Below are 26,958 nucleotides of genomic sequence, written 5' to 3'. Positions count from 1 at the left end.
AATATACAAATGAAAATGGTGGTGGCATATAATCAAGCAAATGATTTAAGAAGAAACTTTGCCACATAGTAATAATTAGCTCGAGTCAGAATGATGTTTGAAGCGCTTGACGAAGACCATATTGTAATCCTGTGTGATCAAAGATGAACAAAAACTGAATAGCAAAGAGGTTGTGTATTCAATGTAATATGCCTGGAGGCTCTTATTCAGAGGGTATAAAACACGATAATTATGAAGCAACTACATCCAGGTGCTTATTCCAGTGTGTACTGAACCAGTTGTTATGTTTGCTATATTGTTCATTTTTCTATCAGTGAACTAAAGCTAAGTCTAGTCAGCACTTGGATGTCTGACCACGACCGGAAGTCAGACACTGACGTAGCTCTTGTGACCTTTTCAGAAACTTGCAAACAAACCTTGAAATTATGGTCATATTTTTCTTCAAGTTGGGAAATGAAATTACTATAAACTACATGCAAACCTGAAAGCTTTCACCTTGGAAACCATCCTTGGTAATCATTTTCTCTGAAAACAATAAATGCCTACTGAAAATTAGAATATTTTACAGTACATACCTTTGCATGTCTTTCATTAAACTTCCAAGACAATCATACATTGTTGTAATAACTTCCTCAAACCATTGTTGAAAGGATCTTCGTTTATCCTTTTACTGCAAATTTATCCCAAAGTAAACATACACTGTAAATATATTCAGTACATTAATGAACAGAGTTAACATGAATGAAATACCTAGTCAAATGCTTCTGAGCAGTGCCAACCAAGATCATATTTTTAGCTACAATGCTAGTCTTTCAATAAGTGAATAAGTTAAGTTATGCAATACTGGGTTTGTCACTTAATTGGAAGGCTGACCATCAATAATTACAAAAACAGATCCCAGGAGTGGCCAAAAAGCCACTTTGAATGCCAATCTGCAAGTGTCCTGCAAGGTCTTATAAATCTAAAATACTGCACCTGCCACAATTAAGAGAACTGTTCACAATTAAACTTAAAATGGAATAAATATTTAAATAAATCACAATGAAAAGGTAAAGCATAGAAAGATTTACAACCAAATTATATTAGTAAGAAACAAAACCATTTTCTACAAAAATGCATATATCTTTCACACACTCAAAAGGAAACAAATACACAATCTAAATCATATATTTTCATTATAAACAAGTGTAATAATGATTACTCATGGTCTGAAAACGAGACCAATAATGTTAAAATGACCAGCCGAGCGTCACCAAAGAAAGCTCGGCTGGACATCTATTGGAGATAAAAAAATATTCAACATTAGAGTTTAAGAGATGACACATACTTAACTTTATTGCTTATAGAAAATGAAAGATTTCCTAAGCTCTTAATAAAACTTTGCTCTATTTTTTCGCACACTTGTTTGGCATCTTCGTGACTTGTTAGAGGAGAAGATATTTCCACAAAGGAGTAACCCTTTTGGCTGTTCTCCTCCGCACTCGATTTGACTTCCTTGCACTTGTCACTAATGGCCTTCTCAAATTTCTGAAGATCGCTAGACAGGGATGTGATGTAGTTCATGAACTGAGGAACCACTTCCGGCTGTTGAAATGGAAAGGAAAGCTAATTACAGTACCGATCACCAAGTTGAAGTCAACTCCTAGGGCTGGCCCTAAAGTATTGTTCACATCTTTAGCCACACTTATGTATACAGTAATAACTTGAACTGATGCGAGGTTAGGTTCCAGAACCCCTCGTGTAAGGTGAGGATTCGCGTAAGTTTGGCAAGGTCAATAAAAATGTTAATACATACAGCAAATGCTCATTTCTAGGAGTTTAAACCCTAATTATGACAAAACCACGGTCCCAAAGCATTTTAATTTCATTTAAGAGTTAGCTTAATACTATTCAGAGAGAGAAAGAGAAATTATTCATGATTTATGACAGAGAAAGAGAGAATAACTTTGGAAAAAGAGAGAGAGAGAGTTTTTCAATATCCTTCCAACCATCAGTAGGCAACATTGTCTACCCTTCGTGATCAATATGTCAAGATAACCGAGTTTAGGTTACACCCCCTCTCTCCGATCCTTGGAGAAAAGACTCTGAATCTATTTTATTCTTTTAAAATTTTTAAATAATTTACTATGTGAATGCAAAAAGTTGCAATTGTAGCATGGAAAATATGAAAAATTTTATTAAAAAAAGTAAGTTCACATTTACCTATAAAACTACAGATTATGAGAGAGAAAGAGAGAGAGAGAGAGAGAGAGAAACAAGAATACAACTCATAGTCAAATCAAATACTTTATTAAATTACCAAGAGAGAGAGAGAGATGTTTAAACTGACAGCTGCTGTGATTTTGATTGATTTTGTAAAGTATGCTAGTATCATGCAGTATTAATGTACAAAAATAAAAATACAAATTTTTCATACAATTTTACACAAAGGCATAAAAACTTATGAATTACTGCAGGGTTTCTTGAAGATTTTGCAAATTTTGTCTGTGAAAAAATTGCTTATGCCAATTAGTTAGGTTCCAATGAAAAGTTTGTGTGTCTGAATTTGCGCAACTCGAAGCATGTAAGATCAAGGTATTACTGTATAATAAAATAGAAAGAAAACTAAATAGCAGCCTATAATGCAGAAAACTAAAATACTTTCTCCTTTCTTTAAAGCTTCAACTTAAAACCCTAATGGACATTAACAGACTATAATAAACCCAAGATGGCTCCAGAGGGAAATCAGCCCGCAGAGAGAGACAAGTTACAGAAGGTGGTGGTACATAAATAAATGAGGGGATAGAAAATAAAATGCATACACCTGAAATGCAATCTTGTTTTGTTGGAGTGCCCACTTGCAAAATTAATAAATTGCCTTCTATACATATCCTAATCTAACTACTGTAAGTGTGATTACAAAACAAATGAAATCTTAACAAGTGGAGAATAACAAATTTCCCAACATTCCTGAGATTGCATAATGTGGAATCCTTTTACCACCTGTATTTTCTCAATTATCCATCCTGCCTCTTTTTAAGAGGCATGGTTTGTTACAGGGCTCATGTCCAACAACCTTTTCTTGGGCCTAACAAAAGATTTTGGACAGACACACCCTCATGGGATTTAACCCCAAGAAGAATCATTATTTAAAAGTAGGCTAACAAGACCACAGTAAAAACTGTCTGATAACAATAAAAAGTCCTTATTATTTTTCATGAGAGGCATATATGACAATAAAAAACAAGGAAATAATGAAAATGGCAACTTACCTTGAGGATGGGGTTATCACTTTACAATGTGCCTTTCGAAGTGTACAGTCGAAAGTACATTAGGCTCTTAATCTTCAAGAGTTTGTCTTTTCATTTCTATCCTATCACAGTAGTCAAGTAATATTTTTGAAAATATGCACTTTCAGTGTGTGTGGTTGGGGAATAAGAGAATGTAATTCTTAGACAAGCAGCCTACCCCAAACAGAAAACTTAACCCACATGAACTGTGTGAAAAGAATCACTGAGTTTGTGAGCCGTGCCTGAAGTAACGTGACTAAAATGGTAAAACAAATACATGTCAGCCAGGACAATATACAGTCAAAAGCAATACTGCTGAATGTAGAAAAAATGAATGGCCTATAAATATAAAGAGAAAAAAAAAATATGAAGAATTAAAGTAATATGGAGCTACAGGTCTACTAACAAAGCCAGCAAAGGGTATTTCCAAATGAAATCATAAATGCCACAGCAAGTAAACAGAATGATCCTTAAAACACCCTGACAGGGCACTTGACAAAATGCTTGCCAGTAAATATAAAATTTTAGTATTTAGTGACAGAAAATTATAAAAACATCAGTAGTACTTTATGTATATAGAGAGTAACCTATTCAGACCAATGAGTTGCATTTCTGACAGAAGTTCATTTCTCGCTATAATGTGGTTTGGATTCCACAATAAGCTGTAGGTCCCATTGCTAAGTAACCAGTTGGTTCTTAGCCACGTAAAATAAGTCTAATCCTTTGGGCCAGCCCTCCCTCTCTAGGTGAGCTGTTAATCAGCTCAGTGGTCTGGTTAAACTAAGGTATACTTTTTTTTCTTCCTAATGGACTAGCCTGAGGATTCATTTTATTACATCACTGGTGGAAATTGGGAAAGGACAAAGTAGGGCTACACTGCACAGGAACTGGAATCCCGTACAAAATTAAGACCAAAGGCCAAGTGCTGGGACCTATGAGGTCATTCAGCTCTCAATGGGAAATTAAGAGTAAAGCAGGTTTTATATGTGTAAATGGAGGAAAGCCTCATAGCTGCACTAGGAAACTATTGTTAGGAGAGGGTTGATGAAAGTAAGATGGAAGAGAATATGAATGGATGTACAGTAAAATGAATGAAAGGAGTTACAGCTAGGGGCAAAAGGGATGCTCCTAAGAACCTTAAGTAATGCCTACAGTGCACTTTGTTAGGTGCAATAACGGCACTAGCCCCCTACAGGGTGAACTACATAGAAAGGGCTTAAAAGGAATGGATAAAAAGTAAAACATAACAACGTAGCCCATGAGGAATAATACACACACCAAAACTTACCATAGTTACAGGTTCTTTTCTCTTTTTGTTCTTCTTGGAAACGGCAGCTTTGATGGGCTTTAAGATAACGAAACAGCATCCTAGGAGCACGGCAACGAGGCCTATAGTTTGAGAGAGGTGGTGGAGGTGTGCGAGAGCTGGGGGATTTACACCGGGACATACTCTGGGGGTACTCGTCTCCAAGGACTCTAGGTCCTGTAAATGTAGCGCTATCAAATCCTCAATTTCTTCCCTGGCTTGTTTTATGCTTTCTCCTGAACAATTCTCGATCCCTGTGGATGGTTAACAAAGCTTCAAAAACTGAGTTTCTACAATACAAACACTTTTATACAAACCCAACATTCATAAAAAGCCTTATTGCGTACAGAACACACCGAGATGCACAAACTACAAGGTTTCAAAGAAAAAATCCCCATTGATGTGTGCCAGCTGACGCTGCCTGCAAGCTGAGATTACTTATCCATCATCTGTGCCAGTCTCTTAAGGTGTGAAGGGAAAGGAAGAGAGCACTGGAAATTATAATTAGTGGGTATTTATAAGAACAAGTTTTATATTAAAAACATTGTTGTGGTTACAAACCTTAAATTGTAAATGGGTCTGAGTTGCAATTAAAGATGAAGGACAAAGCACTAGGCAAAAGACCAATTGCTGGGACCTATAAGGTCATTCAGCGCTAAAAGGGAAACTGAGAAAAAAGGTTTTAAGGTGTAACATGAGGACAACCTCACAGTTGCACTGTGAAACAATTGTCAGGAGAGGGCTGAGAAAAGTAAGATAAAAGAAAGAGAATATGAACAAAGGTACAGTAAAAGGAATAAAAGGGGTTGCAGCTAGGAGCTGAAAGGACACTACAAAGAACCTAAAGTAATGCCCATAATTGATGCAAAATGGAATCAGCAGAGTTTCTTCTTTCCAGTCACTTTTGGTACCTTGGTGTGTTCTGCAAATTACAAGGCTATTTACGACTAACGTGTCCATAATAACAATTAATGATTTTGATACAGAAAGTAGAGACATGGGGGCTAATGACATTAACAAGGACTTACCTCAAACAGTCCTTCAACAATTAAAGAAAAACAGACCCATTTCTGCAAAAAAATCTTTCTCCCATTACAGTATTATTACTATGTAAGGTACTTTAAGCAGACTCTAATGAAAAGCAAAATAAAATGCACTCTGCATGACCTTAACCGTAACGCAACACACACATCCTCCCAGCAGTTCAAGCAAAGATGCATTTTAATACATTTTTATCTATTAATTAATTTATTTTTTTCTTCTTTAATAAGTGAGATCTCTTCTTTCTGTAATTCCCTTCACTTCCTCTTGCTTCTTCCTAATGAACACCATATTCTTTGGAAGCTTGAATTTCAGGTCACTGGCCTCTGTGGTCTTATTTCATATGAATAGGTTTCATCTACTGAATAATAATAATGCATACCAACTGAACTCTGGGTGCAGGAGTGGACTTGTTGTAAAATATGTGAATGTCTGACTAGGACTGGAATATAATTTCTGGATGTGTAGAGGTATATTCTGGACGGATCTGGACCTTGCAGTGGTAGCTGAAACAAAGGGTAAGAAAACGAATTGAAAAACCATTCCTACAAGAAAAGCAAGTCATTCCCCCCCCTGTCTATGCAACTTCTTTGTGCATGTGATGACAATTTGTTTGAAGATCAATGTCATAACAATGTTTTAACAGGAACCTAAACACTCTACAAGATATCTGACTGATATCATTAGATGTGGCTCCAAATTTACAACTAAGCCTAGATTAAATTTTAAAATTCAACATTATAACATATTTACTGGAGTTCATACTAGCTAATTTGCAGTATTTAAGACTAAATTAAATTAATTAATAATTGATATCACAGGTAATTTATTGTTAAAACTGGATCTTAGAATCAATATATTACAAGTGGATAACTCCAACAACAAATTTAGATAACTATGTAAAATATACTCTACTCAACTTTTAATTTCAGAAACTAGCTCTAGTGTAACTTCAGTCTTTCTAGTACTACAAAATACTTTGTTAATGAATTCACAAGGAGAAAATCTTAAGCTAAACAATGATGGTGCTGCCTGTCAAAAGTTGAAAACTCCCACCTCAGGAGGTTTATTGTTGCTGTACTTGCTGCATTCTTCATATTCTTCTTCAAGGCGCTTTGTAAGTTCTACTAGAAGCTGTGCATCACTCGACTGATTTGCTTCACCGTTCATGATTCCACTGTTATTGGGAAGAAAAAGTCGCAATTACAAACATAAGAATTATAAGTACTTGTAGGCAAAGTCTATTTCAATCTATTACAAAGTATTAAATACTTTGTCTGTTTAACCTTCCGAAGTTATCAAAATGAGTTGGTAACTACAATCACACTGTATATACAGTCCAGAATCAAGAAGGTATTAAATTAAGGTAAGAACACCCTAGTTACAGTGGAAAGATCATAGAAATGTTGTTAAATATGAGTACCCCACCAATAACAAGAATTAAAGTTTATAATACTGTACATAAGAGCAGCCATCTAAGTAGCATAGAATTGCACATTTATCAACAAAAGGAAGATTTTGAAAAATGTTGACTATTAAAAGACTATGATAAGAAATGAGATTTCCAGAAGCTGCATAACAGATGAGGAGGAGGAGAAACAAAGCTGTTGGTCATAGATAAAGGGTACAAACAAGGACTCAGAACAGGTTGATATTCAAGTAAAAAGTGTAGGGTTAGATGAGAGTAGAGGGCACTCATCTGACATTTACTTCTATTACAGGGAAACCTGTAATGTAGCAACTACTGACAATGATAATGACAATGATGATGACATACATGAGTTTCTGCCTAAAAGAAAATGTCTCAAAAAAAAAAAAAGGTGGAAATATCAGATGAAAAGTAACAGTCAACTGACCATACCTGTTTTCCTTATTGGCTGAAGCTTGGTCATTATTCACCTTTGAGTGGCCAAGCCTGGACGCTGCACCCACCATTCGTAAAGTGACATTGCGGAGTTTCAACAAAGCAATGTCTGCCTCTGCACTGGCTTTGATATCATTTTCTTGCAAACACCTGGGGAGATGAAATCTTCCGTCATTCTTTTCTTGTGGATGAACAATAGGCTTTCAGCCCCATGCTAAACTACTCTATTTACTTTTTACTTTATCAAGATGTTGTTAGTTATGAAATAGTTTAACCAAAGTGTCAAATCACATGTGTAAGCTCGTATGGTTGATAAGGAATTGCGTTGTCATGAGGGGCAAAACTTTGAGTAAAGCAAAACAAAAAACACTGAACAGCTGTGACAAAACCAAGGAGACACAAGAAGAATAAAAGTGAAATAACAATGAAAATTATTCCAAAAAGAAGCTGCAAAGAACTTTCATGAACATCAGGGAGTGTGCTGTGGAAATTGCACAACAGACAGCCTGTTAAAACCGACTCCAATTGCCCCAACCCCCTATAAACATTGATCTCACCTGTGCAGTGGTTCCCAGGTGTTCATAACCCGTAAGTCTCGATTGTCACAGAGTTCTTCCCACTTTGTTTTGTCTGTGGTGGGATCTATATCCATCTGTTGTACAGCTTCTAAAAATTGGCTGTGAGAGCTCACCTGTTGGGACAACATCCAACTGAATACCTAGTCTTACATTGGGTCACAACCAACCTAAGATTATCAATAAACAAATTTCTGGCAATTAATATAGTTCAAGAGCTAAAAAACAAATATAGTTTATAACAAGATTCATACATATTTCTGTGCACTGAGAGTCAAGGCCAAAGAATTATACCTGAGCCCTATTCTAAAATGACAAAATCTTTATAATTTCATGTAACTGGTATTTTTGTAGTTAACAGATTGCCAAGATTTCTATCTTATTCTGTAAATTTAACATTAAAAGCTCCTTTTGATTAACATGATAATGACAATATTTATTTAAAGTTTGTTCCATTAGTCAGATTATCTTCTGAAGTGCAAGCAAGCAAAACTTCTACATCATAACTTCAAATTTAGTGGCCCCTTCAGCATCAGACTACAGCTTTTTTTTTTTGTTCAAGTGTTTACCAGTTTGGTAATTCTTTTTGTTTGGTATCTATCATTTTGTTCTCTCTGTTTCTCCTTTTCAAACAGGGGTATTCTATTCAATGAAAGCTTGCTTTGCAAGTCCACTTGTTCCACTGAGTGTCTGCACATTTGACAAACAACGACAACAATCATAATAATTACTCACTTCCATAGTTAAATCCAACAACATCTGTTCTGCTGTCAGTATGGCAAAATGGAGGGAATTATTCAATCTTTCACGGAAATCCACAAATTCTGGAATTCTCGTTAAAGATCCATATTTGTATGAAGATATTAATGGATCAGAAGTCTGCAAATAAAGAAATCAACATACTTGGTACAATTCAGACAAATAATATAAAGCACAAATGGGTCTAGACAGACTTATGACATGAGCAGATAGCAAAGATAAGATAATTACTTTAGCAAAAACTGAATTTACAAAATAGTGTACAAAACGATAAACTTAATTTTACACAGTAAAACTAAAACTTGAAAGTCCTTACATCTTTGTAATTGGCCATGAAAAATTTGAGCGTTAAAGAGATTATGTCAGTGGTGACGGAGTAATTTGCCGAGTCAACAGACTGCAAAGCCAAAACGTGACCTAGCGTATCTAGCTGAATGTGTTTTAGATCACACTTTTCATACACAGTCTGCGAGGCATTTGTGGCACCTGTTGGAGAGAAAATATTGAGCATAATTAATAAAGAGGAAAGAGTAAAATTACACTATCCTGAGATCTATTCGTCAGTAAAAACTTGATGTAACTTACAAGATAACATCAAGGAAAGTAAGTAATCACAAACACTGCATACGCGTGGAGACCAAGACTTAGGACAAGGTTGTGAGTTAACGGTTCCCCTTACGTTAAGCGTTCATGAGCACAACAAGATTTATCAAGTTGGTCTTACCAGGAACCATTCACTTGAAGTAGGGATAATTATGTTCAATGGGTTCATAAAATCCATGACATATAGTAACCTGACTGAACTCAGAATCGAAGAATATTACACTACATTGTCTGCAAACTACATAATATTCCTCCACTTCTCAATACCTACATTGCTACAATTTAATCATTTACTTACATTTTTATCTATTTTATTAATTCATTTTTTCTCTTCTAATGACCGATCTCTTCTTTCTGTATTTCCTATTACCTTGTGTGGCCTCTTTCAAATGAACACCATATTCTTCAGAAGCTTGAACTTCAAGTCAATGGCCACTATGGTGGGCTTGTTCCATATGAATAGGTTCATCTTCTGAATAATAACAACAATTATATTACATAAGTGATCAACAACTTACCAATCATATTGTATATCTTTATAAGTAATAGCTTCAACTGGAAGTTTGCTTTGGAGATTTCAATGCCTTGTTCTAAGATAGTTGCAACCTTGAGTATTAAGTGGCGTGGGTCAACATCATTCGTGGTAACCCCACATTTGAGTATGGCTGTCAGGTAACTGTGAGCTGCTAAAATTAAATATGCATCCCCCGGCCTGGGTGAACAAACAAAGGAATTAGACACTGAGAGAAAGTAGGCAGTCCCTGAGTTATGACAATCTCAACTTAAGTCGAACCGATCTTACAATGCTTTTCAAAAATATTCATAAAAAAATTTGTCTCAGACTTAATGCAAAAGTCTGAAGTTAAGGCCACATTAGGCTGGGTACTAGTTTCCGAGCTCCCTCATGTAAATAAGTAAGTGTCGCCATCTTTCCAGTGTGAAAGCCAACCACACTTTCTATTATTTTTATAAATTTTCAAAAGTTAAGATCGGACTTAAGCCACTGCCTCAGGAACAGATCTCTGTCATAACTAGAGGACTGCCTATACTTTCTATATTTTCAAAACTATGCATATCTGTTATTGAACTAATATTTAAGGCATAATACTTTGTAAACATTATCATTTCCAAAATCAGGCAAAATCAGATGGAACTGCAGACTACTTCAAGAAAACTAGTTAGGCCATACCTAATGTCTGTATCTGCCATGTGCGAAGACAAGTGTAAGGTCTGTTTATACAACTTCACTAAAGTGTCAGCAAACTGGACATGCTCTGACACACTCAAGCTTTCCTGCTGTCCTAAAGCTCTTGTAAGTTGCAACCAGCATAAATTACGATACACAGCCTCTACCTGTTGAGTGGAACGAAACAACTCAATGAGACTAAGCAGAAGGTACTGCATACTTATCCCAACAAACCAACAGTTCTCCAGGCAAATTTCTAAACTCTCAGGGATGACTTAGAAGGATTTGTTCATGTTGTAAATGCAAGGTAACATTTGGAGTGAGGCAAATTTAAAGACGGACAGCTAAGTTGGAAAAGATAAAACACTGTAGACTATTATTAACAATCATAATGATCATGCAGTCAAAAAAAAACCATGAAATTTTTCAGCAAGTTTACAGAATGGAGTAAGAAAAATGGAAGGAACAAGGAAGGAATGGAAAGCATTACAAGGAATGGAAAACCCATCATTTGCAATGTGCACACACATTTGTAATTACTAATCATGTATGACAACTGTACTACTATTTTGAAATTTTATGTACAGTTGCCTCAAAGAATTCCTTTATCCCCCTACCCTTAAGTTTTATGAAAGTGGTATGGTAACACCACAATGAAAGCCTTTTTGTCTTGCAACGACAGGTATGAATGGTCGAGCTATTGGCATCCCAATGTTCATATTTTCTAAACACTACTGTAGACAATATGTTAATGATATATGAAAAATAGTTCACATTACCAGTGAAATGAGTTGTTAAATACAGGCAGTCCCCGGTTTACGACGGTTCCGGCTTATGACGTTCCGAGGTTATGACGCTTTTCAAATATATTCATCAGAAATTATTTCTGGCTTACGACGCATGTTCCGGGGTTCTGACGCGTCGTCACGCGCCGATCCGACGGAAGAAATATGGCCCCAAAATGGCAGAATAATCATAATTTGAAGGTTTTTTGATGTAAAACTCAATAATAATGCAGTTTACATCGTTTTCAATGCACCCAGAGCATTAAAAGTAAGGTTTTCTTATGATTTTTGACGATTTTCGACGATTTTCCGCTTACGACGATTTCGGGTTCTGACGGCGCAGAACGGAACCCCGTCGTAAACCGGGACCGCCTGTAAATAAAAAAATATAGTACAGAGTAATAAAAATAGCAGTGGTAAAAATCATATTCATTTCTGATTAATCGTACATTGTCAACCTTCGTTACATTCAGGTGTCCCAAGTGTTTGCTGAAATCCACCTTTAGTTCATTGTAGATATTTGGGGTCAATTTCAGAACATAATTATTTGAATGGAAATACGTTTTCGATTTGCATAATCCATCAATTTATAAAGTAATGAGATTATAAACTGCAAATTTCAAGACCTATAAATGTAATTTCATAAAGGCAGATATGATAGCCATTGACAGGTTATGATACAGAATGTTTGGGGAAAAATTAATAGACAGTCCGACATATAAAGGAACAAATATATACAGCATATCACTCATATTTTTTTTTATTCGAGACTCATCTCACCAGAGTAGCCTAGATGGAAATTTCTCTGGGCGATAATTGAACTGGAGTCATCAGAGTAACAACACACCTTAACCACTCTGATGGTCTTTATATCAGTGGTAGATATGGTTGCACACCGATAAATTCAGTGCTTAGACATGATAAGAGAAAGAGAGAGAGAGAGTGAGAGAGAGACTGAACTATGGTTGGTTTTACTTTTTTTTTATTTCGTTGGTATTATTAAACGATACTCTATAGACCTTTTATAATACCTTGAGAATGACAACAGGGACTCGATTAGAGAGAGAGAGAGAGAGAGAGAGAGAGAGAGAGAGAGAGAGAGAGAATGACCAGTAAGTGATGTCATGACCACTGTTAGTCCAAAATGTCATTCGCTTCAGTAGTGGTTAAGTGACTGGTGTGACAATGGATCGTAATCAACAAAGAATCAGTGATGGGAGAAAAATTCTAGGCATGAGAGACTCTGGCATGTCTTGCAAACATATTGCAAGAGAATTGGGAATTTCATTGAAAAAAGGAAGACTTTGGTGCTGAAGTTGGGAGGAGTTTGGAAACCTCAATGAAAGGCCAAGAAAAACGACCACCAAAAGAAGATAAGGCAATTATGTAAGTAGCCATGCAAAAGCCCACTTACAAATGCAGTTGTCACAAGAGACAAATCACACTGGCTGGAACTATAAGAAATAGACAGTATCCACCATAGGACTCTGGCAGTGAAACAAAAGCTGGAGGATCGGCATACAGCGGCACGGTTGGAATTTGCTCAACGTTATTTGGAAGAGGGGTTAGACTTCTGGGGCAGAGTAATTTTCAAAGACGCAAAGACCTTCACTTCTAACACGCATGGTTTTCTGCATTGCTGGAGGCGTGATAACACCAGATATGACAGACAGAATGAATATTTATCAAGTGGCCAGAAGCAGCCATATCACCTGTAACATTTGGGGGTGGATACACCTGCATGGCGTTGGTGAATTGGTTGAGATCAGTAGAAGGTTCAATGCTGAGCAGTATCTCGAAATTTTGGAGGTGATGGTTCCTTGTGTTCACACTTATGCTCTTCCCTATCCTGAGCAGATAATTTTCATGCAGGTATGTGCATTTTTTTTTAATAGTATTTCATATATGAATGTCCTTTCTTGACAACTGATATTGTATTAACTTGTTGCTGATATTGGTCATAAAGTAGTTTCAAATTACTTAATACAACTTTCGTCTTGGATTTATTGGTGTTTTAAATGCAAAAGGATCTTACATAAACATCATTGATCTACATTCCCTGATGAATCTGAAGTGGCCAAATAAAGCCAGTGAAATTGTTAAAAGGTCTCTATTGCTTCTTCATGAAAAGTAGACCAAATATTCTCATACACACACAACTCGCAAGTCCCCTTCTCCTTTACTACTCAAGCCCTTTATTAATTATTATTGTGACTCCTTTTGCTGGACTAAACTGCATTACTTTGTGGTCATTTATATTAAAAATCTAAATTTTTCTCCTTCTACCTTGTTCTAACAAATGGTTAATCAATTATATTATTTCTTTTACGACAACTGTTTCATCCATGCTGCGAGGATTGTCCGAGCATGGTTTGCTGAACAGCATGACATTGTTCTCCTTCCCGGATCGAGCAAAGCATGCGACTTGAACCCTATCGAAAATGGCTGGGGGAACATCGTCAACAGCTGGGAGCAGGGTCAGGAACGTAACCACCAGTGTCTTTTCCAGCATGTTCTCAACGAGTGAGAACTGTTCCGCCTCAACCCACAAGTTGTGTATGACCACATCTCGTCAATGCAAAACCGACTGCAAGAAGTTATTGCACATAGTGGTGGATGGACACATATTTGTTTCAAATATGATCTTGTTTTATTTATTTTCATTTTTACAATTCAACACTGTATAAACAGAAATAAAGGCTGATTTCCATAGTGATTTCACTAAACCTTGACCATGAATGTAAGGAATGTTATGAGAATGGAAATTGGACAAAAAAAAAATATAGCTTCAATTAATCTGTATTGCTTGATTCCTAAAACAAAAGGTTAATAAAAAGTTATGATTGTGATTAAACACTGAATATCACACGTGTAACACAGGACATGCCTAAAATTGTCGTAAGCAGAAAAATCATCAAAATTCCTAAGAAAACCTCACTTTTAATGCTTTGGGTGTATTGAAAATGATGTAAACTGCATTTTTAATAGAGAAAATTCACACTTATTTAATTATAAAAGGTTTGTATTTTACCAATGATTAGGTCCAAGGACCAGCTGAACTGAGGGGGAAATTTAGTAATTAATGTTAAATGTAGAGAAAAATCGAAACCTGAAAACTACTGAAAGCAATTCAATCCATCTCTTTATTTTTATGCACCACCTATGGTGCATCTAGTTGCAAGGTCAAATTGCTAATTATTTCAGTTATACAAATATCCAGCATTAAAAGTGAAAAATCTTACGAAGCACTTAATTACATTCCCTAGGGTAATTCCGTTGTCAAGTGGGTCTTTGACAACCGATAAATTCTCGAACTACAGGTGTCATGAACTCATATCTTGCTATTCTGCGAATGATCATCATGGATTTTACTTTAATAAAAATGAAAATAGCATTGATGATTTCTTCTTGATGTTTTGTTCGGTCACATGTGGAGGGAAATTTTAAATGTTGAATGAGATCTACGAAACAGTTGGTTTGACTTCAGTAACGTTTCATACCGTCACCGTATTATAATAAGTACTGACGAAGACACAACGATATCGGACTTATCTTATATAATCAAATGGTTATACAACTTTAATCTAATCGAGTCCCTGTTGTCATTCTCAAGGTATTATAAGAGGTCTATACAGTATTGTTTAATAATACCAATGAAACTGACAGAAAATTAAACCAACCATAGTTCAGAGTCTCTCTCTCTCTCATATCATATCTAAGCACTGAATTTATCGGTGTGCAACCACTGATATAAAGACCATCAGAGTGGTTAAGATGTGATGTTACCCTGATGACTCGAGTTCAATTATCGCCCAAAGATATTTCCATCTAAGCTACTATGGTGAGACATGGCTCAAATAACAAAAAATCTGAGTGATACACTGGATATATTTGTTCCTTTATACATTGGATTGTCTATTAATTTTGCCCCAAGCCTTCCGTATCATACCCCGTCAATGGCTATCATATCCGCCTTTATGAAATTATATTCATAGGTTGAATTTCCAGTTCATAAATTGATGGATTATGTAAATCGAAAGCGTATTTCCATTCAAATAATTATGTTCTGAAAATGACCCCAAATATCTACAATGAAGTAAAGCTGGGTTTCAGTAAACGCCTGCCACACCTGAATGTAACAAAGGTTGACGATATACTATTAATCAGGACTGACTATGATTTTTACCACTGCTATTTTTATTACTCTGTACTATATTTTCCTATTTATGTAACAACTACTCATTTCAATTGGAATGTAAACTAATATTCATTTGTCATTAACATGTCTACAAAAGTGTTTACAAAATATGAGCATTGCCATACCAATAGCTTGACCATTCATGTCTGTCGTTACAAGACAAATAGGCTTTCACTGCGGTGTTACCATATCATTTTCGTAAAAGATAAGGATAGCAGGTAAAGGAATACTTTGAGGCAACTGTACATACAGAAAAAGAGAAAGACCACGGAGGGTATCATCAAATTAAATTACAGTGGACCCCCGCCTATTCGCGGTTCCGGATTTGCGGCTTCACCTATTCGTGAATTTCTCTATGGAACATAAGTACACATTTGCGGAAAATTTGCCTGTTCGCGGTATTTTCCATGGAGAAATATTCACAAATTACTGTATTTTCATATCATTTTCATGATTAAATGCACTTTTTGTGATAAAACTATTAAAATATTCAGGTATAGGCATTTTTAATAGAGTTTTTTTTGTGTTCTGAACTAATGTATCAAAATAGGCAATTATTAGCATTTTTTGAGGGGTTTTAAGTATTCGCGGGTTTGAGCTATTCACAGGAGGTAGTGGTACGCATCCCCCACGAATACCGTGGGTCGACTGTATTGGTGAATTGCACTTATAAATAAACAGATAAATTCCCATAATTTTTAACATTAACTTACATCTACAGGAATCCCTTCTTCGTTAAACTGGACGAGCCCCTTGACAAATTCCAGGAAACTTGAAATTCGATCTTTTGGCACAAGTGGTAAGAAGTTAACAATATCACCGTAACAACACATTTTGTCCCCATAGTCGCGAATATACTCCTGGAGTATCTCCACAAAGTCTCCTGTTGAAAGAAAAAAAAATTACAGTAGAGAGAATTTACATTAATACAACAAATTTTGGCAACAGTAAAATATTTTCACAGAAGTTCTATTATTCCAATAGCTGCTACTACTTTCAAATGAACACCATATTCTCTGGAAAATTGGATTTCCAGTCAAAGACTTATTCCAGATGAATAGGGTTTATCTTCTGAACAATAATTATAATAATAAAACACCAATTAGGAGAAAAACTCTCTATCACGAGAGTTCATAAATGTACCGAAGGGTCTACAATAATATAATTGTTAAAGGCTCGAGTAGAATTTTACAAGAGCTTTCGAACCCTTCTCCTCAGTCAAGAGAGGGGTTTGAAAGCTTTTACAAAATTCTATTCGCGCCTTTAACAACTATATTATTGTGGACCCTTTAGAACAAAACTATCAATTCTTCAGAAATTACAAGAATATATTACACACAGTTTTTTGTTTCGGATTAAAAAACAAAAAGGGGGGGGGACACAAGATATTAATTATTAAACAATATAAAGAAGTTGGATTACTGTACTAGGCATGAGGTACATAACAGACATGACTTTAAATCTCACCACATAATTCCTCTACTCGTTCTGCCATCCCTTTTTCTTGAAGTACTAGAGCTAACTGCAAAAGTCCCAATAAAGGCCCTCTGCTGTGGGTTGACTCTCGTTGCTTCACACCCGATAAAAAGGTAGCCGTCTCAACAAGTGGGTCATTGGTTGAATTCCCAGCTAACTTTAGCTCCATCATGACGCGAATGTACTCGACATAGTGTTGCCAATTATCTGGTCTTTGAGAAAGAGGAAAATAAAGTGACCTAAATTATTAGGGAAAAAATAAAGCCATTATTAATGGTTTACAAGAACTTGGACCAGACTGATATTTGGGCAAAATTAAAAAACCTGACTCAGAAACACGAATGATGAGGAGGAGATTATTATTATGGAGTTACAACTAATCAAGGTTCTTTTAATACCAAATACTTTCACATACGAGATACATTATCAACTTACTCCTTGATAATTAAATCCTTACATACAGAGGAGGCCAATTCCCACTGGTTTAAACGGGCATGGTAGGTCGCCCTTTTCAAGGCTAAAAAATTCTGTGGTTGATGGATGACCTTTTCAGACAAGGGTCCATCTAATACCGCTAGGGCTTCAGCATACTTATTCTGGAAATGAAAGATAAGGTGCAATGAAAACACTGGGAGACTCAATAATTTGTTTTATTCCATTATTCATTTACACCCCTGAGTTACTTTTTCTAAACTCTTGATGGGGCTACCTCACAATGGGTTTGTTCTTTAACAAGATGTGAAGACAGTTACAAAATGAAGTTGCAGAAGTTAGACAGCTGGCTGGGAGAGACCAAAGGAAATGGATGGAAAATGAATAGCAGAGCAACATAGCTAGGGTTACTTAGTTACTTTAGATTAAGCAGGCTTTGTCTAGCACAGGCCATTGAAAAGTTAGCCGCCTGTGAAAGTGGTAATATGTTGCAAGGGATAAGAGGCCTGGTGTGTATCTCTGGACTCTGCATACTAACAATGCGTTTGAAATGTTTAAACAGGAAGTTACCTAAGAACATCTACCACACAGGAGTGCAATTTACCACTCAATCTATAACCCAGTGAGGTTTGAGGTATGGTCGCAGCCTACACAGTAAGTTATCAAATTCTCAATTCTTTTTGGCCCTAGTCCCAATAGTTTCCATTGGGAATTATAAACTAAAGAACGCAAGGACTTCAAATGATGAAATTCTTTTCAAGCCTCCTGGTGAGCAGGATATGTTCTGAGTTTGCCTAGGATGCATGTTCCATAATTCTGTTGTAAGCACACTAATGTTTGATACAAACTCTTGGTTAGATTTCAACATTTTTCTTAGATATTTCATGTTAACTGTAATTTTTAATACACAACATAAAGCATAAGGGTAGTTTTAGGCTTTTATGGAGATATTTGAATTTCTTAAACTATGACATGAGCTAACAAAAATTCTTTTTATTTTAGTGGCCTTAGAAGAATAATCATGGAGACATTCTGTACTGAAGTTAATTTCATCATTTTTACTCACAGGGGCAAAACATTACTGTACTCTTCACCTGGCTGTTTATTTACACTCAAAGAAAGAATTAAAATATTCACTCTCCAATCTGGGTGATTTAAACAATTACAAAAAAATAAATAATTTCAGAAAGAGAGCTATCAAACACTTAATGCTGGTTGGAATAAACTGCATTGTTTCTCTCTAGATTATGCATCCTAGCCTATTTCCCATCAAACACAAAATAGATCTTTGTGCTTCATATCATAACTATGCCGTTTCACAGCTTACAGACCTTATTTCTTTTAAAACATCAATTTGGGAACCTCTACATTGGAATTGGAATACTGTATAAAACTTACGCCACAGGCCAAGCACTGGGACCTATGAGGTCCTTTAGTGCTGAAAAAATAATGTAGAAACAATTGTTATGAGTGTGTGGAAAGTCAGATGCAAGAAAGAGAATATGAACGGAGGTATAGTAAAAGGAATGAAAGGGGTTGCAGCTAGGAACCAAAGGGATGATGCAAGGAACCTTAAGTAACGACTACAGTGCAGTGTTTAAGGTACACTGAAGACCCTATCCCCCTACGGGAGAGAAACTCTATAAAGAATTTTGTTAACTCACCTGAGTTTCTAAAATATGGAGATACGTTAACACCTCAGCTTCTGCATCAATTTTCCCGTCTCTGACAAACATGTCTACCATTCTTTCCGCAAGAAGAAGGCTGATTTTCTTCCCCTTAGGGTCAACAGATTTGTGAGCCTTTAGGAGAAATATCAGGAGATAACATTACATTCTTTTCCAGGAGGTCAGCTCGAAACTGACTCCTTTCAGATGATGACCTTTCCTACAGTTTTAAGAAACTTGATGATTAAAGAGCTAAATAATATATCCACACTAGTTGTATAAATCATTATGATACTGTTACTTCTCTTTATAAATTTCACACACAGTATACCTATGGTGGTTCTCAACCCTTCTTTGGCCCATGCACCCTTTCACTGTATGTTAGAATGTCATTCCCAACCCCTTTCCAAAGTTGTCTGCCTCAAAAGGTGCATTCCAAATACAGGCAGTCCCCGGGTTACGTCGTTCTGGACTCATGGCGCCGTTAACCCTGATTTTTTGGCACCGTAAGTGGATTTACGGTGCCGTTACCCAGACTTTGGCACTTATGGTGCCGTAAGTGCTACTTATTCCCATTATAATTATGATGCTTCTGGTTACAGCGATTCTCAACCTACAGTGCACCACCGCGACGGAACTCCTGCCATAAACCGGGAACTACCTGTAATAAGCAACAAAATACTAACACAAATACACAAGCTTGCGGAGAGAAAGCCCATCGTATTGTGTGGTCCTAGAGCCAGTTTGAGCCTGCCAACCTGTGTTCACAATTTCCCCCCACCCTTGAAACTCAGAAATTTCCCCTGGTTGAGAACCACTGACAGTAACACCTCAACTTCATGAACTTCTGTACTTACAGCCACTTCATCATACCTTTGGCTTGGGTACCACTTTAGATGTTATCATTTTTAAAATAAATTCCTTAAATTTAATGTCAAGCGTAAAGCAAAGGTTAGTTTAAGTTAGGAATTGTGGTTAGCAGCAAGATTATCTGGAAAACATTCACGTGCAGGCTTTGATATAGGTCTTTGTTGCTTAACAAACTCTGTTACTTGTCAGAAATTCAAAATCCCAAAGTGTCTGTAAGTTGAGGTGCTATTTAGTTGAGGTTTCCAAACCTAAACAACTTGGGTTTTCATGAGAGAGGGAATACCATAAAGGAAATTTCTTTTCCGCCTCGTAAAAAGATATTGTGCATTATTCTAACCTTGACACTAACTTTTAACATACCAAGGATATCTGAATTTAGATAGAAAAAATGCCTTTAAAGAACAATCCCACGCATGTCTTCAAAACCTTTTTCCTCTTTCAAAACAATAATAATAAAATCAATATAAGTAAACTCTTGACTATTCAAAGAGAAACCCACCCCAAACATGAAAACCTGTTTCGCCATACCTATAACACCGCATACCTGCATTACGTGACTCATAACGGCCCAGAAATAATAGGGATTTTTTGGTTTAAGCTTATACAGCTTCATGGCAGTCTGCTGCTGATTCTTGTAGTCGCCGATTCTCACATAAGCCATGAAGAGGTGAGAGAGAAGTTCCTCGTTGCTGGGTTCTGACTTGACGGCCATTTCATAAACGGTGCAAATACGGTCAGCTGCAAAAAAAAAATTGCTTATACAGATACAGTCAACATAAGAATGGAATAAGGTACTGCCCTTTTCAGACCCATTTGGGCATTCAACAATGTCATAATCTAAATTATTTTTAGTACACAGGCAGCTAAACAGCAGGTTAAGCAGGAGTTATAAAGCATGAGCTGGCAACAAACCCGAATCTTTGGGGTTAGCCATAAAATGAGTTCCCAGCTCTCGTCTGCCTTGTGATTTTCCTCCAGAATTCCCGTCTAGCTGAAGTTTTTATTAAGCTCTTTTTCCATAACGTCCAGGATATCCTCGCCTATTATTTCCATGTCTTCAACTTTTCTGATTTACTGTTCCTTCTTACCTCTCAATATGTGACCAAACCAGCTCATCCACTGATATCTCAAGTCTATTTTCCAGCTGCTGGACATCAGCTCTCTACAACTTCATTTGTAATATGATCTTCCCAACTGCAACCTGGCTATGAATCTTAGCATTCTATAGTCTATTTGGTGAAATATATAAGTGAACAAATCATCTGCATTGGCAGCAGAAGGGTAATTGCTTGTCTTAGCACTAGGCCAAATGCCTCCTTAGGATCCATATTTTATCACCTATTTATTCATTTATCTTTCAATTTTGTCAAAATCTTGTCTTCCTATCCCTTCCCTCATCAGGTTTTCAAACAGTCAGTCAGTTCACAGTTCATTCTCGAGAGGCTCTCTATCTGCTTTTATTAACCGCTTGTTACTCAATATGACCCTGGGGGCTTTACCTTCCATCATCCCAAGGCCCTTTTAATCTTTTCAGATGTTAAATATTACAGTAACCCCAATATTATTTGCAGCTTCCTTACCAGCTCTGCTCCCCTAATCACATCTTTCACAGAGCAACTGCATATATATAACAAATCACTCAACAGAAAAAATGCAAATGAATTGCTCAGGTGCAAATGAATGTGCAGAGCCGAGACTGAACTATATACCACTAGCTATGTAAGCACACACATACACACACACACACACATACAATTTGGTAAATGTTAAAATTTCTTTTTTAGGGTACCATCCTGAAAGATGTGAGTGAGAGAGAGAGAGAGAGAGAGAGAGAGAGAGAGAGAGAGAGAGAGAGAGAGAGAGAGAGAGAGAGAGAAACATTGTACAATGCAATCATTTAAGTTTTGCTGTAAGTACTGTAGTCTTATTGAATGACTTGCTTTTTATCATTATTTGATGTAAGCTATGAATCCATTTTCCAGAAAAAATTGTAAATAGCTGTTTTCAATCATTATCCTAAGTGTAAATTCACAAGATGTACAGTATATACAATTGGCTAAAGCTACAAATGTACACTGTATCTACTGTACTGTACTCAAAAATGGATTCTTTACACTATGTCAATAACAGGAGTCTGATCAACATACGGAGTACTGTATACCCTTTGGCTATAGCATTTCTGACACCGCACCTGATAACCTTTCATAAAATGTTTTTCATTATTCTTTTACCGATGTTCTGTCACATTATCTTCCAGAATAAGCCTACTTCATTCCGTATTGTCTCAAAGCCATTTCACAAGAAATTAGCTTAGTCCGTGTCATTACCAATTATTTATGGAAATGGAATTGGAATATAAAATTTGGACTAAAGGGCAAGCACTGGGATCTATAGTCATTCGGTGCTGTAAATAATGCTGAAAAAGTTGTCAGAGAGGGCAGAAAGTAAGAAGGAAGAGAAAGAATGTGAACGGAGGTATGGTACAAGAAATGAAAGGGATTGCAGCTAGGGGCCGAAGGGATGCTGCAAAGAATCTTAAGTAATGCCTACGATGCACCACACAAGGTTACAATGACAGCGCCAACCTGCCTAATGGCACCAATTATTAATGTTCCAATACTTTCATCTCTTACACTCAGAATTCAACTGATGTCCATGTTTCTTCTAGCTATCATCCTCACCACTTCACATGACTTTTCATAACATTAATGCAACATTTATCATACTAATTTTTACTAAAATTGCTTTGTCTATTTCCCATACGGAATTTTTGCATGCACTGCTTGTGGCAAGTAACTTTGCACTAAGGGTCATATGTTTTTGGGTCTGCCACCTTTTTTAAAAGATATGTTTGCCCTTACTGACGAAGTCATCACACACAATTTGTCTGAGCTTGGGACTGGCTGTTGACAAGTCATTATCTAATTTTGAGTACTGTATATTATAATTCAGAGGCTGGGAATTTTAATCAGGCTAAAAACTGAAGATATATTCAGATGTCAAATGTGTATGGAATGGAGGTAACACGCAGAATATATGACAGACTACTCAGTGAATAGACAAAGGTAAACATAACACCTAGAGAAAATAATTCAATTTCATCCTGAAAGTTCTCTCTAAGAAAGCTTTAAACAAAATCAACTCCCTAAATGCGCAAGTAAATTTTCATTTATAAAAAATTTGGACCAGTAACTGATACTATCAAGAGTTATAATTACACAAACAGTAGCCGGCTTAGGTTGACATGATGGCATTAACATATTAAAGAGTATCTGTTTAAAACTTAAAACAGGCCCTAAGCCTGTTGTGAACAAGTCCCAAGATGCCAAGAGAGTAGAATGGCTGAGTACTTACGTTGGTGCATCTCCCGAAAACATATTGTAAGAGCCTGTAAGGTGGCTTCATCTGTTGGGCATTCTTGAATGACGGCAGAGATAAGGTTTTCGCATTCCTCCCGCCGATTAAGACGAAGCAGTGCAAGGCCTTTGAGAACTCTGGCACAGTGAAGGTTGGCCTGTTTGCGCAAAACTTTATCTGCCTCTTGTACAGCCTTCTTGTTATTGCCCGTGTCCAACCATTCTGAAAGAATAATTCAATACGATAAAACTCGTAGATAATATTACACATGGAATGCATATAAGCATCAAACAAGTAAAATATACTTATACTGTTCTTCAAACTATTTTAAGAGTAATGAAATCTAACAGCAAGACAGAGATGGGGACATGGAGTCAAGTCTGGACATGACCAGGTTAGTGCTCTAACCTCTTGTGGACGGGTAACATACATAGCCTATATGCTTACATATGGCTTTGTGGTGGAGTCTGGATAACATATACATATGTTCAAGATTTAACGTCATACAGTTTGAACGAACTTTGTGGGAAAAGTGATCAGATCACTTCCATGGGCTATGACTTCTGGCAACACTTAAACAGCCAGTCTAGTAGCTCAGTGGAGGAGGGAGGGATATCAGTTTGATGTGAGATGTCATGGGAGAATGCACTGCCACTCCTGAACCCATGACGTCTTGTAAATATTTTACAATAAATATACTCAGAATTTGTTGCTGATTTTAGTTCTTATCTATTATGATATTGTGTGAGCTGTAATTATAATTTTACAAAATAAAATTAAAAATATAAAAAAAAACCATTTATAACTTGGTAAAAAGCATATTTCTACGACTGTCTTGGAAAAGAGGCCCTGCACAGGGTTGGAAATATTCACTTTCAACTTGCCCTGGAAGGTTCTGAAAATTTTTTAGAATTTTTCTTATATATACTATGTGCATATGCATATCTTCTTTCCATTGATGTGTTTTTTTTTTTTAAATTGGCCATCCCTAAATTTAGCCCGGTCTAGGAGTGTGCTTAATATATACAGGCAGTCCCCAGTTATTGGCGATCCAGTTTTACAGCGCTTGTCTAGCAATGATAATCAGTGATTTTCGTCGCCAACATGCGCCAACTTCCACTTATCAGTGCCAATAATTGGGTATTGGCACCGATACATACCTGACAGAGGCGCTGGTCTCCGGTTATAGAGAAGTTTGTTTCCCTGGGGAGGTTGCATCTCAGACCCCTCCAGTTTTTCCTTGCGGACAACTGGAAGAACAAGAAGGATTTGGTGCTGATACCCGGTTATCGGCGCCAATAAGTGCCGAAAATCACTTTTCGTCACGCCATCGGAACGAAACCCCCGCCGATAACCGGGGACTGCCTGTATATATTTAGCCTGGACTGCGAGAGTTACACAAAACTGAAATATTATTCTACTCTCAGAACTGAGGAGACTAAACCCTGATGCACAATGCAGCACAAGATGTGTATTCCTAGAAGCTGTATCATACTCAACTGTTGTTACATCTTCCATATGTGGTACATTACTCTTCTCTAAAGCATGACTTTGATGCACTGCTTTAAAACTAATAAAAAAAAGTATAAAAGCTTCTGAACAATGTTACTTAAACTTGTAGCTACACCGATTTTACCCTTTCACTTTTCATCATAAGTATTAAGAATCTTTCCAACTACAATTCTATCTCTCCTTGTATTATAGTGCTAATTAAAAATTAAACTTACCATCTGTCTTAAGCCCCATTTTCATTAACAAGTGTCACTGAATACATCATTAATTAAGGAGCTTATGGAATTTATTCACGTCAAAGAGGGACACATCTAGTATATGTATTTTAATGTTCTTTGGGATAATCCGACATAATCAGACTTACCCCTACCTAATCTAACCTCAAATATTGCATCCTAATCTGGCCAAGGGGGCTTGGCCCACTGGACACTGGCGGCCCCCCAAGTGATTTGTGACCCCTTACTCTGCACTCTACCCGAAGGACCTGGTACCCCCAGGTTTATCCTCAAACTCTGATGGTGCTCAGTTAAATTGGGGGACCCTTTGGGAATGCGGGGTTTTGTGTGGAGGGAAATCGTTGTGAGAAAGACCCGACTGCCATGTTGTTGTTATGGAAAGGTTCTGTGCATGTGCAAGTCATTAGGGAGCCATGTTCAAGAAGGGACTGGCTAAGGAAACCCATTATAAAAGGAACTATACTAACCTAACCTAACCAAGCAAGCTGTATTACTTAGCCAGGGGGCTCTGCCCCCAGACACTCCAGTGAAGGAAGCTTCACTTTTAACCAAAAGCTCCCCTATAACGGTACGCGTGCGCGATAGCATTCCAGGATGGCCAGAATACAGCTTCTGATGTTAATTAAATGTTAACTACAGTCGACCGACAAAAAATAACAGTAAATTGTGGGAAAAGTCAAAGGCAAATGCTACATTAGGCTACCTAGAAGCTAAATAAATACAATAGGCTAAGGCTTATTTAATTTTACTGCTCACGGGCAAACTAAAAATAATTTTTTGCAAAAATTTAAAGGCGTAAAATTACCTTCCATTTTAGCCTCTGACCTGTCGCCTTATCCTGAGTCTGTCCTTCGCCTGGATTGATTTCCCCCAAGCTATCCCACCGCGTCTTCCCTATTTCCTCTTTTCGACCTTCAACCTCAACCCCAATCAACCTACAACCCTCAAAACCCGCTGTCACGAAACCCTCGCAAATATCTGGATAAATTTCGAACCATTGCACCGACCGAGTAAGACAGCCAGAGGTCTGGGAGACGTCCCCAAACCTCTTTTGTCCCTCCCCGTATTCGAAGGATACACTCTTCCTCCGCAGGATTTTGGTCTTGCATTTAAGGGATTGCTCTAACCTAATATTGCACCGACTCGGAAATGAAATTGAGCGCGGCCTCACCATAAATGGGACGTAATCTTCTCTCAATCACGGAATCGTCTACATGCGCCCGTGCAGCCATGTTTGCACCCAATGTTATGGTTTGGTAATTTTGGACGTAAGTTGTTTCTCTGGCTTTGTTTCACTCTCAGATTAGATACTATTAAAATTCAATACTTTCAACGTTTGTAAAAATGTAATTTACGGCGTTGTTTGGCTGCATACATTAACATAATTATTGCGGTTAAAGGACATCATCTGTTTTCAGCACAATTTTCTGCAAACATTTCACGAAGCAAAAAACAATAATAAAACTGCTATTTTACAGTTCAAAAAATCAAAATTTAAATAAATTCATTGTATTAATTTATTATAAATTAAATTAACCAAACTTATATCATGATAATTTTAAATTTTCGTTAACATTTTTGTGGAAATACTACAGTGTTCTTACGAACGGAACCACAGTGACTTTAGCTTCGCGTACCTCAAACAGCTACAAATTTTACCGCTTATTCCGAATACCACAAAACTTTCAGTCATTTAAAATAATTTAAATTATGCTCTGCTATGGAAATTTCCATTTAAATTGTTGATTCCCAATGCAATTTCAACAGGTAGTTAAAATGGCTTTGCTTGGCTGCCCTAGACCAAGGCCTATCGTACCGCATT

General features: G+C 36.8%; 1 protein-coding gene across 2 annotated transcripts; it reads right to left on the bottom strand.

Moving 5' to 3' along the window:
* Nucleotides 1-1,065: 1,065 nt before the first annotated feature.
* On the bottom strand, nt 1,066-26,569 carry psidin (phagocyte signaling impaired). Of its 2 annotated transcripts, none has more exons than XM_067088945.1 (17): nt 26,308-26,569; nt 23,386-23,610; nt 20,576-20,769; nt 19,159-19,296; nt 17,498-17,658; nt 17,054-17,274; nt 16,300-16,469; nt 10,607-10,770; nt 9,936-10,129; nt 9,131-9,300; nt 8,791-8,934; nt 8,038-8,171; nt 7,478-7,630; nt 6,673-6,793; nt 5,999-6,122; nt 4,558-4,829; nt 1,066-1,584 (listed from the first exon to the last, which is right to left on the bottom strand). In XM_067088945.1, the coding sequence occupies exons 1-17, from the start codon at nt 26,366-26,368 to the stop codon at nt 1,303-1,305; spliced, it is 2,928 nt and encodes a 975-aa protein (XP_066945046.1). In that variant the 5' UTR covers nt 26,369-26,569; the 3' UTR covers nt 1,066-1,302. The 2 variants fall into 2 exon arrangements, with proteins under 2 accessions (XP_066945046.1, XP_066945047.1); XM_067088946.1 differs by having other exon boundaries at nt 20,560-20,769; nt 26,308-26,378.
* Between the last annotated feature and the right edge of the window lie 389 nt (nt 26,570-26,958).

The sequence above is a fragment of the Macrobrachium rosenbergii genome, chromosome 45 (assembly GCF_040412425.1).
Source record: "Macrobrachium rosenbergii isolate ZJJX-2024 chromosome 45, ASM4041242v1, whole genome shotgun sequence".
Classification (NCBI taxonomy): domain Eukaryota; kingdom Metazoa; phylum Arthropoda; class Malacostraca; order Decapoda; family Palaemonidae; genus Macrobrachium; species Macrobrachium rosenbergii.
Note: the sequence above shows the minus strand (reverse complement) of the source record. Positions and strands in the feature narration are given on the sequence as shown.

Excerpts from the sequence above, each read along its gene's own strand:
- psidin (XM_067088945.1), bottom strand. The coding sequence starts at position 26,368 with ATGGCTGCACGGGCGCATGTAGACGATTCCGTGATTGAGAGAAGATTA. Across the intron at positions 20,770-23,385 it reads TTTTCGGGAGATGCACCAAC|CTGACCGTATTTGCACCGTT; the intron begins GTAAGTACTCAG and ends TTTTTTTTGCAG. Across the intron at positions 16,470-17,053 it reads ACGAGTAGAGGAATTATGTG|GAGACTTTGTGGAGATACTC; the intron begins GTGAGATTTAAA and ends TTCTTTCAACAG.